Below are 15,841 nucleotides of genomic sequence, written 5' to 3' on the forward strand. Positions count from 1 at the left end.
TTCAAACAGAAATTTGCTTCCTGCAACTCAAACTCTAAAAAGTTCTGGGACATTGTAAAGTCCATGGAGAATAAGAACACCTCCTCCCAACTGCCCACTGCACTGAGGATAGGAAACTCTGTCACCACCGATAAGCCCACTATAATTGAGAATTTCAATAAGCATTTTTCTACCACCTAACTACCCCTACTGCATTCAACAGCACTGCACCCCCCACAGCTACTCGCCCAAGCCTCCCCCATTTTTCCTTCTCCCAAATCCATTCAGCTGATGTTCTGAAAGAGCTGCAAAATCTGGACCCCTACAAATCAGCTGGGCTTGACAATCTGGACCCTTTCTTTCTAAAATTATCTGCCGAAATTATTGCAAGCCCTATTACTAGCCTGTTCAACCTCTCTTTCGTGTCGTCTGAGATTCCCATAGATTGGAAAGCAGCTGCTGTCATCCCCCTCTTCAAAGGAGGTGACACTCTTGACCCAAATTGCTACAGACCTATATGCATCCTACCCTGCCTTTCTAAGGTCTTCGAAAGCCAAGTCAACAAACAGATTACCGACCATTTCGAATCCCACCGCACCCTCTCCGCTATGCAATCTGGTTTCAGAGCTGGTCATGGGTGCACCTCAGCCACGCTCAAGGTCCTAAACGACATCGTAACCGCCATCGATAAGAAACAATACTGTGCTGCCGTATTCATTGACCTGGCCAAAGCTTTTGACTCTGTTAATCACCACATCCTCATCGGCAGACTCAGTAGCCTTGGTTTCTCAAACGATTGTGTCGCTTGGTTCACCAACTACTTCTCTGATAGAGTTCAGTGTGTCAAATCGGAGGGCCTGCTGTCCGGACCTCTGGCAGTCTCTATGGGGGTACCACAGGGTTCAATTCTTGGGCCGACTCTTTTCTCTGTATACATCAATGATGTCGCTCTTGCTGCTGGTGAATCTCTGATCCACCTCTACGCAGACGACACAATTCTGTATACTTCTGGCCCTTCTTTGGACACTGTGTTAATAACCCTCCAGACGAGCTTCAATGCCATACAACTCTCCTTCCGTGGTCTCCAACTGCTCCTAAATACAAGTAAAACTAAATGCATGCTCTTCAACCGATCGCTGCCTGCACCTGCCCGCCTGTCCAGCATCACTTCTCTGGACGGTTCTGACTTAGAATTTGTGGACAACTACAAATACCTAGGTGTCTGGTTAGACTGTAAACTCTCCTTCCAGACTCACATCAATCATCTCCAATCCAAAGTTAAATCTAGAATTGGCTTCCTATTTTGCAACAAAGCATCCTTCACTCATGCTGCCAAACATACCCTCGTAAAACTGACCATCCTACCAATCCTCGACTTCGGCGATGTCATTTACAAAATAGCCTCAACAAGCTGGATGCAGTCTATCACAGTGCCATCCGTTTTGTCACAAAAGCCCCATATACTACCCACCACTGCGACCTGTACACTCTCGTTGGCTGGCCTTCGCTTCATAATCGTCGCCAAACACATTGGCTCCAGGTCATCTACAAGACCCTGCTAGGTAAAGTCCCCCCTTATCTCTGCTCACTGGTCACCATAGCAGCACCCACCTGTAGCACGCGCTCCAGCAGGTATATCTCTCTGGTCACCCCTAAAGCCAACTCCTCATTTGGTCGTCTCTCCTTCCAGTTCTCTGCTGCCAATGACTGGAACGAACTACAAAAATCTCTGAAACTGGAAACACTTATCTCCCTCACTAGCTTTGAGCACCAGCTATCAGAGCAGCTCCCAGATCACTGCACCTGTACATAGCCCATCTATAATTTAGCCCAAACTACTACCTCTTCCCCTACTGTATTTATTTATTTTATTTATTTTGCTCCTTTGCACCATATTATTTATATTTTAACTTTGAACTTTCTTCAAATAACAAATCTACCATTCCAGTGTTTTACTTGCTATACTTTATTTACTTTGCCACCATGGCCTTTTTTGCCTTTACCTCCCTTATCTCACATCATTTGCTCACATTGTATAAAGTCTTATTTTTTTCTACTGTATCATTGATTGTATGTTGTTTTACTCCATGTGTAACTCTGTGTTTTTGTATGTTGTCGAACTGCTTTGCTTTATCTTGGCCAGGTCGCAATTGTAAATGAGAACTTGTTCTCAACTTGCCTACCTGGTTAACAATGTGGTTAGATTAAGGAGATGTTTATCTTTTAAATGGTGTAAAATAGTTGATTGTTTGAGAAATTGAAATTATTAGATTTTTGATGTTTTGAATTTCCAGCCTTGCTAGCAATCCCGTCTCAGGGTTCATTGCTAACCCGTGGCTTCAACAGGTTAAATAAAGGTGAAATAAATAAATAAAGTACAATTTTTACTTAAGTCAAGAACGAAATGAACTGCAATATACTGGTCTCAAATATATTAGCTACACAGAACCATGTAAAATGAGAGGCTTTTTAAAAATGAAAATGTTTCCAGTCCAACATGCCTGACTCTGCCCACTGGGGGCGTGGTTTACGAGCGCTCGCTGAAATATGCGCTCGTATTGTATAACACCGTCACACCAGCAAGGTGTATACTGTATACTGACTGTTTCAAGTTGACAAAAGGCTATTTGAATTTCAAAAGTGCAGGTGATGCAAGTAACACTAGATGTCAGCATAGCTCTACAATGCATGAAAACTGTAGTTCACTGGCTTGGCCTATTCCAATTCAAGCCCAGTCACCTACACCTGGGTACTTCTGGTAGACAGAGGAAAGGAAAGTTATCAACACATTCTGCCATATTGCTTTCCTTTGTCTAATCCTTTCAGATGTGCTCTCCAGTAGTTATATAGGGCTCAGTTTGGAATTGGTAAGTGATTACAGTGTATGAGCTTGCCACTCCTAAGTACAGACCCAGGGTCAGTTTTGAACGATGACCTAGGGTTAGGTTGAGATAGGAAAAGCTGATCTGAAACCAGCATCATAAGTCAACGTTTTATGACTAATGTAAATAAAAAAAGAAGAAGGAAAGGAAGTACATTTGTTGACATCGTCATCATTTATGAGAATGTCCTAATATGGAGTTTTGTGGCATTAAATGCCACACAATGAATGTAGCCTAGATGTCTTTTTTGGCATGAATTTAAAAATACGTTTTGTTAAAAAAGGTTGTGTTTAGGACGTGCCTGAGAAAATGCCTGAGTTGATACTGATGAGAAGATGAAGAGTTTGTTTGAAGCTTATTTTAAGATATGACATTTCTGCACTGCTGAGGGAGTAGATACATACAGGGCCTTCTGGTTGGATCATTTCCTCTTCTGACACACACACACACTCACACACACACACACACACACACACACACACACACACACACACACACACACACACACACACACACACACACACACACACACACACACAGAGAGAGACCCAGGAAAGGGTCTGACTACTAAACTGAAACCTGTACATTTTTCTCACAGTACATGTAGTAACAACACAATGGCCTGTACATTGTCACTGGCATTCCTTGTCCTTCATGGATTTATCTCTCTTTCAGCAGCAGCAGGTAAGACACTCTCCCTCTAACACCCCCCCCCCCGGATTGTTTTTTGAAGATGTTTTGTTTAGTCCAGGCTTTTTTTATACAGTAAAAAAGATGATTAGTTGTTGGATCAGTTATTTGAGAAGAGGATGTCTATTGATTTGAAATGTTTTTCATTTTAATGATCATCAAATAGGGTCAATCTGGTAAATAAGAAACTCTTACCTATTGATGGTCACATTCATGGATTGCTATTGAACCTTCACATTTGATCACAATTGATTTGAGCAACATTAGGGAGAAAATGAACAACGACGTGGGCATGAAAAATGACATCGAAAATGTCTCTTCTGTGGTGCCTCTATTACGTGTTATCTTGTAAATGTAACAATGTCATTTATTTTATTTTACCTTTATAGGCAAGTCAGTTAAGAACAAATTCTTATTTACAATGACGGCCTAGGAACAGTGGGTTAACTGCCTTGTTCAGGGGCAGAACAACAGATTTTTACCTTGTCAGCTCGGGGATTCGATCTTTGATATCGCAATTTTATCTCATTATTAGAATGATTTGTATGGATGTTGTAAATGCTATTTAAATATTTTAAGATCATTATGGGGTACAATACTTATTTCTTTACTTAAGTGTTTTTTTTCTATGCCAATGTAATTTATTTTATGTCAATTACCATTGATATATAAATGTATAAAATATCGGTCTTTTGACCAAGATTAACATCCTATTTACTCAAGGAGAAGGTTTAATCTGACCATCTGTGTCTATGATATTGTCCCCAGATAGGCCATTTGATTTGAAGAGGTCCTGTTGTTTTAGTATCTGTGGCCTTTCAGAAAGTTGTTTTAGACATGTTCTGTTTCAAACACCCAGTACACAAGAACAGGAAGATGTAAAATAATTATCTGGGTTACTGTGGCTAACCCAACCAGTTGAACACATCTTTTCATGATCCAAGTTAGAAACACTTGGTTTAAGTTGTGACACTTTATTTTACAGGCCTGTTTTAGAGCATATACTCCTGGTAGCCTAACTGACAAATCATTTTACATTTCAGTCATTTAGCAGACACTCTTATGCAGAGCGACTTACAGTAGTGAATGCATACATTTCATGCATTTTCTTTTTTGTACTGGCCCCCCATGGGAATCAAACCCACAACCCTGGCGTTGCACACACCATGCTGGCGTTGCAAACACCATGCTCTACCAACTGAGCCACAGGGAAGACTGAGAACAGAGAATAATGAGGAACTAACAATGGACTTACGTTACTTTGAAATGTAGAATACATAATTGGTCATTTATACTGTAGATAAATGCTTGACCAAACATGACAATAATAAGAACTGAATTAGATCACATTTTCAAATTCTTTATTGACCCCAAAATGTAATAAAAGTATGCTACCGTCAGCAACAACAGAGAATTATTCTGATCTCTTCTCTTCTATCACAGATTCATGCCAGTATTATATCCCACGTGGAGATCCCTTCTCCATCCCTCTGAAATACCCTGACTTGAGTTCGAAAGAATTAACCTGGAAACACAATGAAAAACTTATATTTAAAAGAAAGAATGGAAAGTTCAAACCAGGCAAGTCTGAGGACATCTCCAATGATGGGTCTCTTCAGCTCAAAGACCTGAAGTTGGCAGATGAAGGTACTTATAAAGCAGTGGTGTTCAACAACGATGGGATAATTAGCACTGAGAAGTCCTTCATACTGTGTGTGATGGGTAGGTCTCTTTCTCTCTTTCTTTCCAGCCATACAAGAACTATCCTCTCCTTTAGAGACACTGACAGTGGCCATTTTGTTTCTCTCCAGAAAAGGTCTCCAAGCCCTCAGTGAATATAACCTGTTCTGATAAGGACATCATCTTTACCTGTACCTTGACCAACATTGAGGGAGTGACTTTCCAGTGGAACCAGAACGGAAATCCCATAGATAAGAAAACAGAGCCACATTTGACCATCCCTCTGAAACCACAGAAAAAGACAGACACCTTCACCTGCTCTGCAGTCAACAAGGTCAGCACGGAGACAAGTGACACCATCAAGCCAATATGCAACGGTACAGTATGTTTTAAAGGGCTCAATCGCAATTCTCTTTGTGAATCTCTCTTTCTCTTTCCTCTGTTTTTTTCTGTCTCTCTGTTTTTCTTCTTCTGTTTCTAAAGAAAAAAGGAACTAATATCTAAGATTGGCGGCGCACCCCATAAAAAGAAAGACAAAAATAAAGACAAATTCTCTCCTCTGCTCCACCCCTAATCCCCCACCCTCCTCTCAGCTGTCTCAGACTCGGGAGGTCATGGTTTACTGTTTGGTTTTGATTTCTTGCCCATGGTGTGCATCCTGGCCGGGGGAGGGGGCTTGGTACTCCTCCTCATCATCATCACCTTGGTGTGCTGCTTCCGCAGCCGACGCAAGAGCCAGATGCGCTTTGAAGGTAATCGCTTCAGACCAAAGGTCAAACGTCTACGGCTATAGTGTTGGTGTTGTGTGAACAGAAACATTTACGGTATCTACAGTATCTGTCTTTCTTTTGTTCCCTCCCTCATTTAATCTGTTCATTCTCCTTCACAGAGGAAAGAGAGTTGAGACTAGACCCCCTGACCAAGCCCCAGCATCCTTACCACCAAGCAGGCCAGACAAAGCATCCTTCAGACCCAGAGGACCAGAAGCAAAGGCAGAGACCCCCCGGTGGGGCCCCACCTGGTTCCACGGGCCCCAGGCCCAATGCCAGAGCCTCCAGCCAGGCCGCACCTCAACCCAGAGCCCAGGCTCGAGGGAGGCCTCCACAGACACCAATGGATGACGATGAGGAGCAGCCCCCACCGCTACCCCAGCCCAGGAAGAAAGGCCCTCACCCCCCCAGGCAATGAGCCTGGAAACAGGTTTAGCCTATATACGTTTTGATCCAAGGAAAGAAGTTCCAGCAGTCTACATGTTGAAAATTATGTTATCTAAAGGATAGAAAAGGAAGGAAAAAATACCCAGTGTTCTATTTTACAAATGAATGTAGATTATTTTTACACTCGTTTTTATATAAATTATGTTTCTTTGCTTTTATGTGTTGAGTGTTTAGCGAAATCATCCATAGTGTTTAGCGAAATCATCCATCATCCATGGCTTCCCTGTGGCTCAGTTGGTAGAGCATGGTGTGTGCAATGCCAGGGTTGTGGGTTTGATTCCCACGGGGGGCCAGTACAAAAAAATTATACTGCTCAAAAAAATAAAGGGAACACATAAACAACACAATGTAACTCCAAGTCAATCACACTTCTGTGAAATCAAACTGTCCACTTAGGAAGCAACACTGATTGACAATAAATTTCACATGCTGTTGTGCAAATGGAATAGACAACAGGTGGAAATTATAGGCAATAAGCAAGACAACCCCAATAAAGGAGTGGTTCAGCAGGTGGTGACCACTTCTCAGTTCCTATGCTTCCTGGCTGATGTTTTGGTCACTTTTGAATGCTGGCGGTGCTTTCACTCTAGTGGTAGCATGAGACGGAGTCTACAACCCACACAAGTGGCTCAGGTAGTGCAGCTCATCCAGGATGGCACATCAATGCGAGCTGTGGCAAGAAGGTTTGCTGTGTCTGTCAGCGTAGTGTCCAGAGCATGGAGGCGCTACCAGGAGACAGGCCAGTACATCAGGAGACGTGGAGGAGGCCGTAGGAGGGCAACAACCCAGCAGCAGGAGGGCAACAACCCGCCTTTGTGCAAGGAGGAGCAGGAGAAGCACTGCCAGAGCCCTGCAAAATGACCTCCAGCAGGCCACAAATGTGCATGTGTCTGCTCAAACGGTCAGAAACAGACTCCACGAGGGTGGTATGAGGGCCCAACGTCCACAGGTGGGGGTTGTGCTTACAGCCCAACACCGTGCAGGACGTTTGGCATTTGCCAGAGAACACCAAGATTGGCAAATTCGCCACTGGCGCCCTGTGCTCTTCACAGATGAAAGCAGGTTCACACTGAGCACGTGACAGAGGTGACAGTCTGGAGATGCCGTGGAGAACGTTCTGCTGCCTGCAACATCTTCCAGCATGACCGGTTTGGCGGTGGGTCAGTCATGGTGTAGGGTGGCATTTCTTTGGGGGGCCGCACAGCCCTCCATGTGCTCGCCAGAGGTAGCCTGACTGCCATTAGGTACCGAGATGAGATCCTCAGACCCCTTGTGAGACCATATGCTGGGTGCGGTTGGCCCTAGGTTCCTCCTAATGCAAGACAATGCTAGACCTCATGTGGCTGGAGTGTGTCAGCAGTTCCTGCAAGAGGAAGGCATTGATGCTATGGACTGGCCCGCCCGTTCCCCAGACCTGAATCCAATTGAGCACATCTGGGACATCATGTCTCGCTCCATCCACCAACGCCACATTGCACCACAGACTGTCCAGGAGATGGCGGATGCTTTAGTCCAGGTCTGGGAGGAGATCCCTCAGGAGACCATCCGCCACCTCATCAGGAGCATGCCCAGGCGTTGTAGGGAGGTCATACAGGCACGTGGAGGCCACACACACTACTGAGCCTCATTTTGACTTGTTTTAAGGACATTACATCAAAGTTGGATCAGCCTGTAGTGTGGTTTTCCACTTTCATTTTGAGTGTGACTCCAAATCCAGACCTCCATGGGTTGATAAATTGGATTTCCATTGATTATTTTTGTGTGATTTTGTTGTCAGCACATTCAACTATGTAAAGAAAGAAGTATTTAATAAGATTATTTCTTTCATTCAGATCTAGGATGTGTTGTTTAAGTGTTCCCTTTATTTTTTTGAGCAGTGTATATTAAAAAAAATCATGAAATGTATGTATTTACTACTGTAAGTTGCTCTGGATAAGAATGTCTGCTAAATGACTAAAATGTAGTTTGTAGCATACCTATCTATCCACCTCCTATTGAAGTAGTGACCTTAACTTGATGTCTGTGTGGTTGTTAATAAAAATGAAAGAATTACAGGCACATAGTCATTGACTGAATTATGTGATCGCTGACCACAAAGTTAATGATGAAGCTGTGCTTTGAGGCAATGTATGGCATCTTTTGATTATTAATAGCTGACAGACCTGGGTCCACTTCAAATACTATTTTGAGTATTTCAATTACTTTCAAAAACATTGAAGTTAGTATATGGATATTTTTCTTTGAAAGTACAAGTACACGAAACAAAAATAGAAACGCAACATGTAAAGTGTTGGTCCCGTGTTTCATGAGCTGAAAAAAATATCCCAGAAATCCCACCTGACAGATGTAGCTTATCAATAAGATGATTAAACAGCATGATCTTTACAAAGGTGCACCTTGTGCTGGGGACAATAAAAGGCCACTCTAAAATGTGGTTTGTCACACAACACAAAGCCACAGCTGTCTCAAGTTTTGAGGGAGCGTGCAATTGGCATGCTGACTGCAGGAATGTCCACCAGAGCTGTTGCCAGAGAATTGAATGTTAAATTCTCTACCATAAGTCGCCTCCAACGTAGTTTTAAAGAATTTGGCAGTATGTAAAACTGTCCTCACAACAGCAGACCACGAGTATGGTGTTGTGTGGGCTAGCAGTTTGTTGATGTCAATGTTGTGAACAGAGTACCCCATGGTGGCGGAAGGGGTTATGGTATGGGCATGCATAAGCTACAGATAATGAACACAACTGCATTTTATCGATGGCAATTTGAATGCACAGAGATACCGAGATGAGATCCTGAGGCCCATTGTCATGCCTTTCATCCCCTTGTATCACCTCATGTTTCAGCATGATAATGCACAGAGATACCGAGATGAGATCCTGAGGCCCATTGTCGTGCCTTTCATCCCCTTCCATCACCTCATCTTTCAGCATGATAATGCACAGAGATACCGAGATGAGATCCTGAGGCCCATTGTCGTGCCATTCATCCCCTTGTATCACCTCATCTTTCAGCATGATAATGCACAGCCCCATGTTGTAAAAATTTGTACACAATTCCTGGAAGCTGAAAATGTCCCAGTTCTTCCATGACCTGCATACTCACCAGACACGTCACCCATGGAACATGTTTGGGATGCTCTGGATTGACATGTACGACAGCGTGTATTTGAAAATAGTTTCAAATAGTATTACATTTATAGAAATACTTTCAAATAATAAAGTATTTGATTCGGGCAACATTATTTGAAAATACTCATACACAGGAAATACATATTTAAAATACAAATAATTAAAATGCACATGTATTTGAACCCAGGTCTGATAGCTAACAATTGCAAGATGATAACAATAGTTCTGAAAATGTTTCCATTCACATCATTGTGTATTTGAGTCATTCTCTGTATTCACACCTCTGAGTAAAGCTCTCATGTAATCTCTTGTTTTCCTGTTACATCGCTGAGGCCTCTTGGCTGTGGTTTTGGCACAGCACCAACCCATAGCATGCAGGGAGCAAAGATGCTGAAAGAAACACTTATCTGAAGCCCTCGCTTCCACACATCTTACCTCCATTTCTGTGTGTGTGGGAGGGATGTGACGCTGTGTGTGTGTGTATGTGTGTGTGTGTGTGTGTGTGTGTGTGTGTGTGTGTGTGTGCGCGCGCAGTTTTGTTTGCAGAACTGCACATGACTGTTAACACAGGTTTTTGCACCCATTTTTTTTACAAGCATTTCGCTACACTCGCATTAACATCTGCAACCATGTGTATGTGACCAATAACATTTTATTTGAAAAAACCTCTCCATCACACGCCTGTTCACAATATTAACTCTAGATGGCGCTTTGCTTCCATGTTCATTTAATCTGCTTGCATGACTATTCAACAGTAATAGTGGAAGTGGGTGGGCCAGGGACCTACTTGTGGGCTATTAACGTTTTCCTTTGGGTCACATTTAAACTAGTTAGTTGACAGAAATCTGAATATGTTCCTGAAAGACTTTGGCTGGGTCACGGACAGCAAGTAAACGTTTGGGAACCAGTTTGATGACAGACCGGCAGGAGTCACAATAAAGTTAACCGAACGTAGCAGGCGTAAGAGAAACGCATGAACGGAGTTCCCACATCCAGATTTTCAGCAGAAAAGGAAGCTAGGTTGAAAATAGCTGTATCCCTGATACACGCTGAGGCTACAGTAAACTCAGGTTTATCACTCAGAGCCATGTTCGACAGTCTGAACTCTGACCCCTAAACTAATCACTTCCCGTCTCTGGGTTAAATCATTGTGCCCTTAGGCACAGATCTAAGATCAACCTACTGCCTAAAACAAAGTGAGAAGGCTGTGGTTTGACCTTCAGTTTCCTGTCTGGGTTGTTAATATTGTACAGTCAGTCACTTTCAGTTAATCACACTGAGGTACTAAGGCTTCAGCCTTCAGACAGAGACGTTATTCACATGCATTCCATGTTAAAGATAGGTAAGGAGAAAATGGGTCAGAAAGACAAGATCCGTGTGTGTGTGTGTGTGTGTGTGTGTGTGTGTGTGGTCAGTCCCTCTGTTGTGTGGCCCAGTATAAATAGAGGTCTGGGTGACTGTGTGTGTGATGTGACCGTGAGCCGATACATCCACCGTTTGGCTTTGGGCACCTGCCAGCCGTGCGCCTGTCCCCAACACACACACACCTGTTGCATACACTTAGACCCACAAACACACACACACCAACGCTCAAATCAAATGTTCTCATCACATGCTTCGTAAACAACAGGTGTAGACTAACATTGAAATGCTTTGTTACACACACATGCACATATAGACACACACAGTCTTGTACAGCTAACCAAAAATGCAGTCCCATTCAAAATCCTATTTTCCCCAACCCTAAGCCTAACCCGTACTCTTACCAGTAATTGTAACCTTAACCCTAAACCCCCTAGAAATAGCATTTGACCTTGTGGGGACCAACAAAATGTGCCCAGTTGGTCAAATTTTTGTTTGTTTACTATTTTTGTGATCTTATTTCACATGTTTTTGGTATACCTTATGTTATTTGTAATACTAAATTGATATTGATTACTGCATTTTGTGGTTTAGAGCTTGCAAGAAAGGCATTTCACTGTACTTGTGCATATGACATTAAAGGGAAATTTCAGTCAAAAATTATCTTTTGGTATTTTTTTCATTAGTCCACTGTTGATACAGTCCCAAAATGTATTGCATGTCAGCAGTCAACTTTTCAAGATATTGATTTAAGAAGAAAAGTGTCTCCAGCCACATCATCATCCAACTTCTGATACATGTTTTGGGGCGGCAGGTAGCCTAGTGGTTAGAGCGTTAAGCCAGTACCGAAAAGGTTGCTGGATCAAATCCCCTAGCTGACAAGGTAAAAATCTGTTGTTCTACCCCTGAACAAGGCAGTTAAACCACTGTTCCCCGGTAGGCCGTCATTGTAAATAAGAATTTGTTCTTAACTTGTTATGGATAGGGGGCAGTATTTTCACGGCCGGATAAAACACGTACCCGATTTAATCTGGTTATTACTCCTGCCCAGAAACTAGAATATGCATATAATTAGTGGCTTTGGATAGAAAACACTCCAAAGTTTCTAAAACTGTTTGAATGGTGTCTGTGAGTATAACAGAACTCAAATGGCAGGCCAAAACCTGAGAAGATTCTGTACAGGAAGTACCGTCTGAACATTTCTTGGCCTTCTTTGTCATCTCTATCCAAAACAAAGGATCTCTGCTGTAACGTGACATTTTCTAAGGCTCCCATAGGCTCTCAGAAGGCGCCAGAACGTTGAATGATGACTTTGCAGCCCATGGCTGAAAAACAGTAGCGCATTTGGTAAGTGGTCGATCTGAGAACAATGAGACGGGTGTGCACATGCAAGTGAAGAGTCCATTTTAGATTATCAGTCTTTGAACGAAAACAACGACTCCCGGTCGGAATATTATCGCTATTATACGAGAAAAATCGCATTAAAATTGATTTTAAACAGCGTTTGACATGCTTCGAAGTACGGTAATGGAATATTTTGAATTTTTTTGTCAAGAAACGAGCCGGCGCGTCACCCTTCGTTACCCTTCGGATAGTGTCTTGAACGCACGAACAAAACGCCGCTATTTGGATATAACTATGGATTATTTGGAACCAAACCAACATTTGTTGTTGAAGTAGAAGTCCTGGGAGTGCATTCTGACGAAGAACAGTAAAGGTAATCCAATTTTTCTTATAGTAAATCTGAGTTTGGTGAGTACCAAACTTGGTGGGTGTCAAAATAGCTAGCCCGTGATGGCGAGCTATCTACTCAGAATATTGCAAAATGTGCTTTCACCGAAAAGCTATTTTAAAATCGGACACCGCGATTGCATAAAGGAGTTCTGTATCTATAATTCTTAAAATAATTGTTATGTTTTTTGTGAACGTTTATCGTGAGTAATTTAGTAAATTCACCGGAAGTGTTTGGTGGGAATGCTAGTCACATGCTAGTCACATGCTAATGTAAAAAGCTGTTTTTTGATATAAATATGAACTTGATTGAACAAAACATGCATGTATTGTATAACATAATGTCCTAGGAGTGTCATCTGATGAAGATCATCAAAGGTTAGTGCTGCATTTAGCTGTGGTTTTGTTTTTTGTGACATTATATGCTAGCTTGAAAAATGGGTGTCTGATTATTTCTGGCTGGGTACTCTCCTGACATAATCTAATGTTTTGCTTTCGTTGTAAAGCCTTTTTGAAATCGGACAGTGTGGTTAGATAAAGGAGAGTCTTGTCTTTAAAATGTTGTAAAATAGTCATATGTTTGAAAAATTTAAGTTTTCGGATTTTCGAGGAGTTTGTATTTCGCGCCACGCCCAATCATTGGATATTGGAGCGGTGTTCCGCTAGCGGAACGTCTAGATGTAAGACAAATAAAGCTAAAAACAAAAAATCATGAGGCATGCCAATATATCTTCCAAACTCCAGCTTCGAGGGCATTATCACTTTTATACAACGGATTAACAAAATATTCAAATAATAATTTACATATTTTAATTTTAAAAAAATATTTAGATTAATTTATTCATACTATTTCATCCTTCCGTCCACAAGATATAGTCCCGACATAAATTCGGGGTTGCTACTCAAGCCGGCTGGTCGTTCGTTTTATTGGTTTGGTTTCCAGAGACGTGACCCAGTAGTTAAGTCTTTCTGTTGTGTATCTATGGATGTGACATATCTAGATGCTTTTTATAGTGGAGGTCATGTTTATAAATTGCCTGGCTGGGCGGATGAGACAGTGGATTGCGCAGTCTGATGGAACAGAGTAAATAGGCACTATAACATCATAGATGTAGCTTGTGGTAACTTGTGGAATAGACACCGGCTGGAATGTGGTTTTACCCAATCAGCATTTAGGATTAGACCCACCCTTGTATAATATCTTGACAACTTGACTGCTGACATTTTAGGACTGTATCAACAGTGGACTAATGAAAATATCGCTTTTCAGTTAAATTCCCCTTTAAAACTTGAAACTACACACTTCTTATTGGCCCCTTGTAGATGTGAAAAGATCTGACAGCAACATTTCAATAGGCTAACGTTACACATGCTTTATCGATGATGATGATATTCTGTAGGCCTATTATTCAGCTCTAAATAGCCACCAGTGAGACCACATGAGATGAGACTTGGGACAGAGCTACCTGTGACAATCCCGCCGCTACTCCCTTCTTGCAAAATGACTTCCGGACACGGCAACGTTGTTCCCGCCCTCTCCAGTTCCAAACACTGATTAACGACACTCAGTATGAATTATGCGAGCGTACACGGTCGCTACCAGTGGACTTTCACTGTACGCACGTCCATTTAACGGACATCCGAACGTCTGCTCGCCAGTGTCGGTTCTCGTGGACAGAGCATTTTGGGGATTTCTGAGAGGTCGCCGGTGGTTGGGATTTTGAACTGAAGGTCCGAGAGGACTCCTTTCACCCGGTGGCGGATTTGAATGACAAAGGAACGAACTGGGAGTTAAAAAGACGCGATTTTGCAGGATGGAATATCTATCTCTTCTACTCATGTTTTTATCGATGGGTAAGTTATATTTGAAAAAGGGTTGTCAAACGGTCTGATAATGTCGTCATAACGCGTGTGCTGTCGTTTAGTGGGAAATATTAGATTGACATGCACACGCGGGCACGTTTTCACTTAAAACCTGATTATCTCCATTGACAAAGCAATTGGTCAAATTCATTTAAAGGCAACGCTATCAACGTATTTTTACTGATCGTGCTGTTTCTCCTAAATGAATTACACATGACAGTGAGTTTTTCCCAAAACGAGCCTTTTTAATGTGAATAGGTTTTCCCACGCCCAACTTCGTTACATATAGGCTACCGTGGTTGGTCACAGGTGAGGGTGTGTGGCAATTTTCCATTTCAGCTCTGAGAGCCTCAAATCCCAGTCGAAACTTTAAATCGTTCAATCAAAGGAGAACGAGGGAGATAGTTGATGTCATTGACTTGACAATGGTCCAGTTACATGGAGGCACCATAGCACGCGATGGGTAGCCGTCCAATTCGCATAGATCCCCTTGGTCAGTTGACAATTTAACTGATGGACTTCTCTGTTATTAGTCATTGGTTATCATATCTCAGTGATCAAGGCAGGAATATCCTTTTCGTTTAGTTGACCGGACCCATTTTATTTCACAACGGTGTCAGATTGTGTAGGATGGAGAGTGTGTGTGTCTGTCAACGTATACTCTGCGTCGCAGAGGGCTTCCCTGCGCCAGTGTGTTTGTGTGAGCGTCTGAGTTTAAATTAGTGTGGTACTTTGAGATGATCAAATGTCTCCAGTTTACATGTCTCCAGCCGTCCTGGAGCAGGGGTGTGTGCCCGTCCGCCCTTCGCTATGGCTTTAAATGCGTCCGCATGGTTCCCGGCCCAAACCGTTCGGGAAGAGTTCGTGCCTATATTATAACGATTATTATTCTTTTTTTTTTCGTTTGTTTTTTTTTCGGTTGTTCGGGCACACATTATTTTCTTGAGGCAAGCCGGAGTCTACGCCATTTCGTCGGTGACTGGTCAACAGTATGGATTCTGCAGGAAAGTCTGTCATTCAAAGTGTATTCATGCACTTTATTTTAACTGAAATACTGCACCAAACAGCTTAGTTAGATGTCTCGTTTACATTTTTGTTCAGTGTACATGTAAAGTGTTGGACCCATGTTTCATGAGCAAAAATAAAAGATCCCAGAAATGTTCCATTTGCACAAAAAGCCTATTTCTCTCAAATTTGGTGCACAAATTTGTTTACATCCCTGTTAGGGATAGTTTTTCCTTTGCCGATAATCTATCCACCTGACTGATGTGGTATATTAAGACGCTGATTAAACGGCATGATCATTA

The 15,841-nt window shown here is 42.3% G+C and overlaps 2 protein-coding genes across 3 annotated transcripts in view; both read left to right on the forward strand.

Annotated features, from left to right (window-relative positions):
- Positions 1–3,386: 3,386 nt before the first annotated feature.
- LOC115179609 (T-cell surface antigen CD2-like) lies at positions 3,387–6,515 on the forward strand. Of its 2 annotated transcripts, none has more exons than XM_029741233.1 (5): positions 3,387–3,545; positions 4,995–5,273; positions 5,363–5,608; positions 5,825–5,983; positions 6,121–6,515. In XM_029741233.1, exons 1-5 carry the CDS (start codon positions 3,479–3,481, stop codon positions 6,417–6,419), a joined length of 1,050 nt encoding a protein of 349 aa, XP_029597093.1. In that variant the 5' UTR covers positions 3,387–3,478; the 3' UTR covers positions 6,420–6,515. The 2 variants fall into 2 exon arrangements, with proteins under 2 accessions (XP_029597093.1, XP_029597094.1); XM_029741234.1 differs by having other exon boundaries at positions 4,995–5,198.
- A 7,686-nt stretch (positions 6,516–14,201) lies between these two features.
- The window catches only part of LOC115179873 (prostaglandin F2 receptor negative regulator), a 70,719-nt gene continuing 69,079 nt past the window's right edge, over positions 14,202–15,841 (forward strand). Inside the window, exon 1 of the mRNA XM_029741759.1 lies at positions 14,202–14,525. Coding sequence (XP_029597619.1) covers positions 14,486–14,525 — 40 coding nt within the window. The 5' untranslated portion in view covers positions 14,202–14,485. The remainder of the gene's footprint in view (positions 14,526–15,841) is intronic.

The sequence above is a fragment of the Salmo trutta genome, chromosome 39 (genome assembly GCF_901001165.1).
Source record: "Salmo trutta chromosome 39, fSalTru1.1, whole genome shotgun sequence".
In the NCBI taxonomy this organism is placed as follows: Eukaryota; Metazoa; Chordata; class Actinopteri; order Salmoniformes; family Salmonidae; genus Salmo; species Salmo trutta.

Excerpts from the sequence above, each read along its gene's own strand:
- LOC115179609 (XM_029741233.1), top strand. The coding sequence starts at position 3,479 with ATGGCCTGTACATTGTCACTGGCATTCCTTGTCCTTCATGGATTTATC. Across the intron at positions 5,274-5,362 it reads CTTCATACTGTGTGTGATGG|AAAAGGTCTCCAAGCCCTCA; the intron begins GTAGGTCTCTTT and ends GTTTCTCTCCAG. Across the intron at positions 5,984-6,120 it reads GAGCCAGATGCGCTTTGAAG|AGGAAAGAGAGTTGAGACTA; the intron begins GTAATCGCTTCA and ends TCTCCTTCACAG.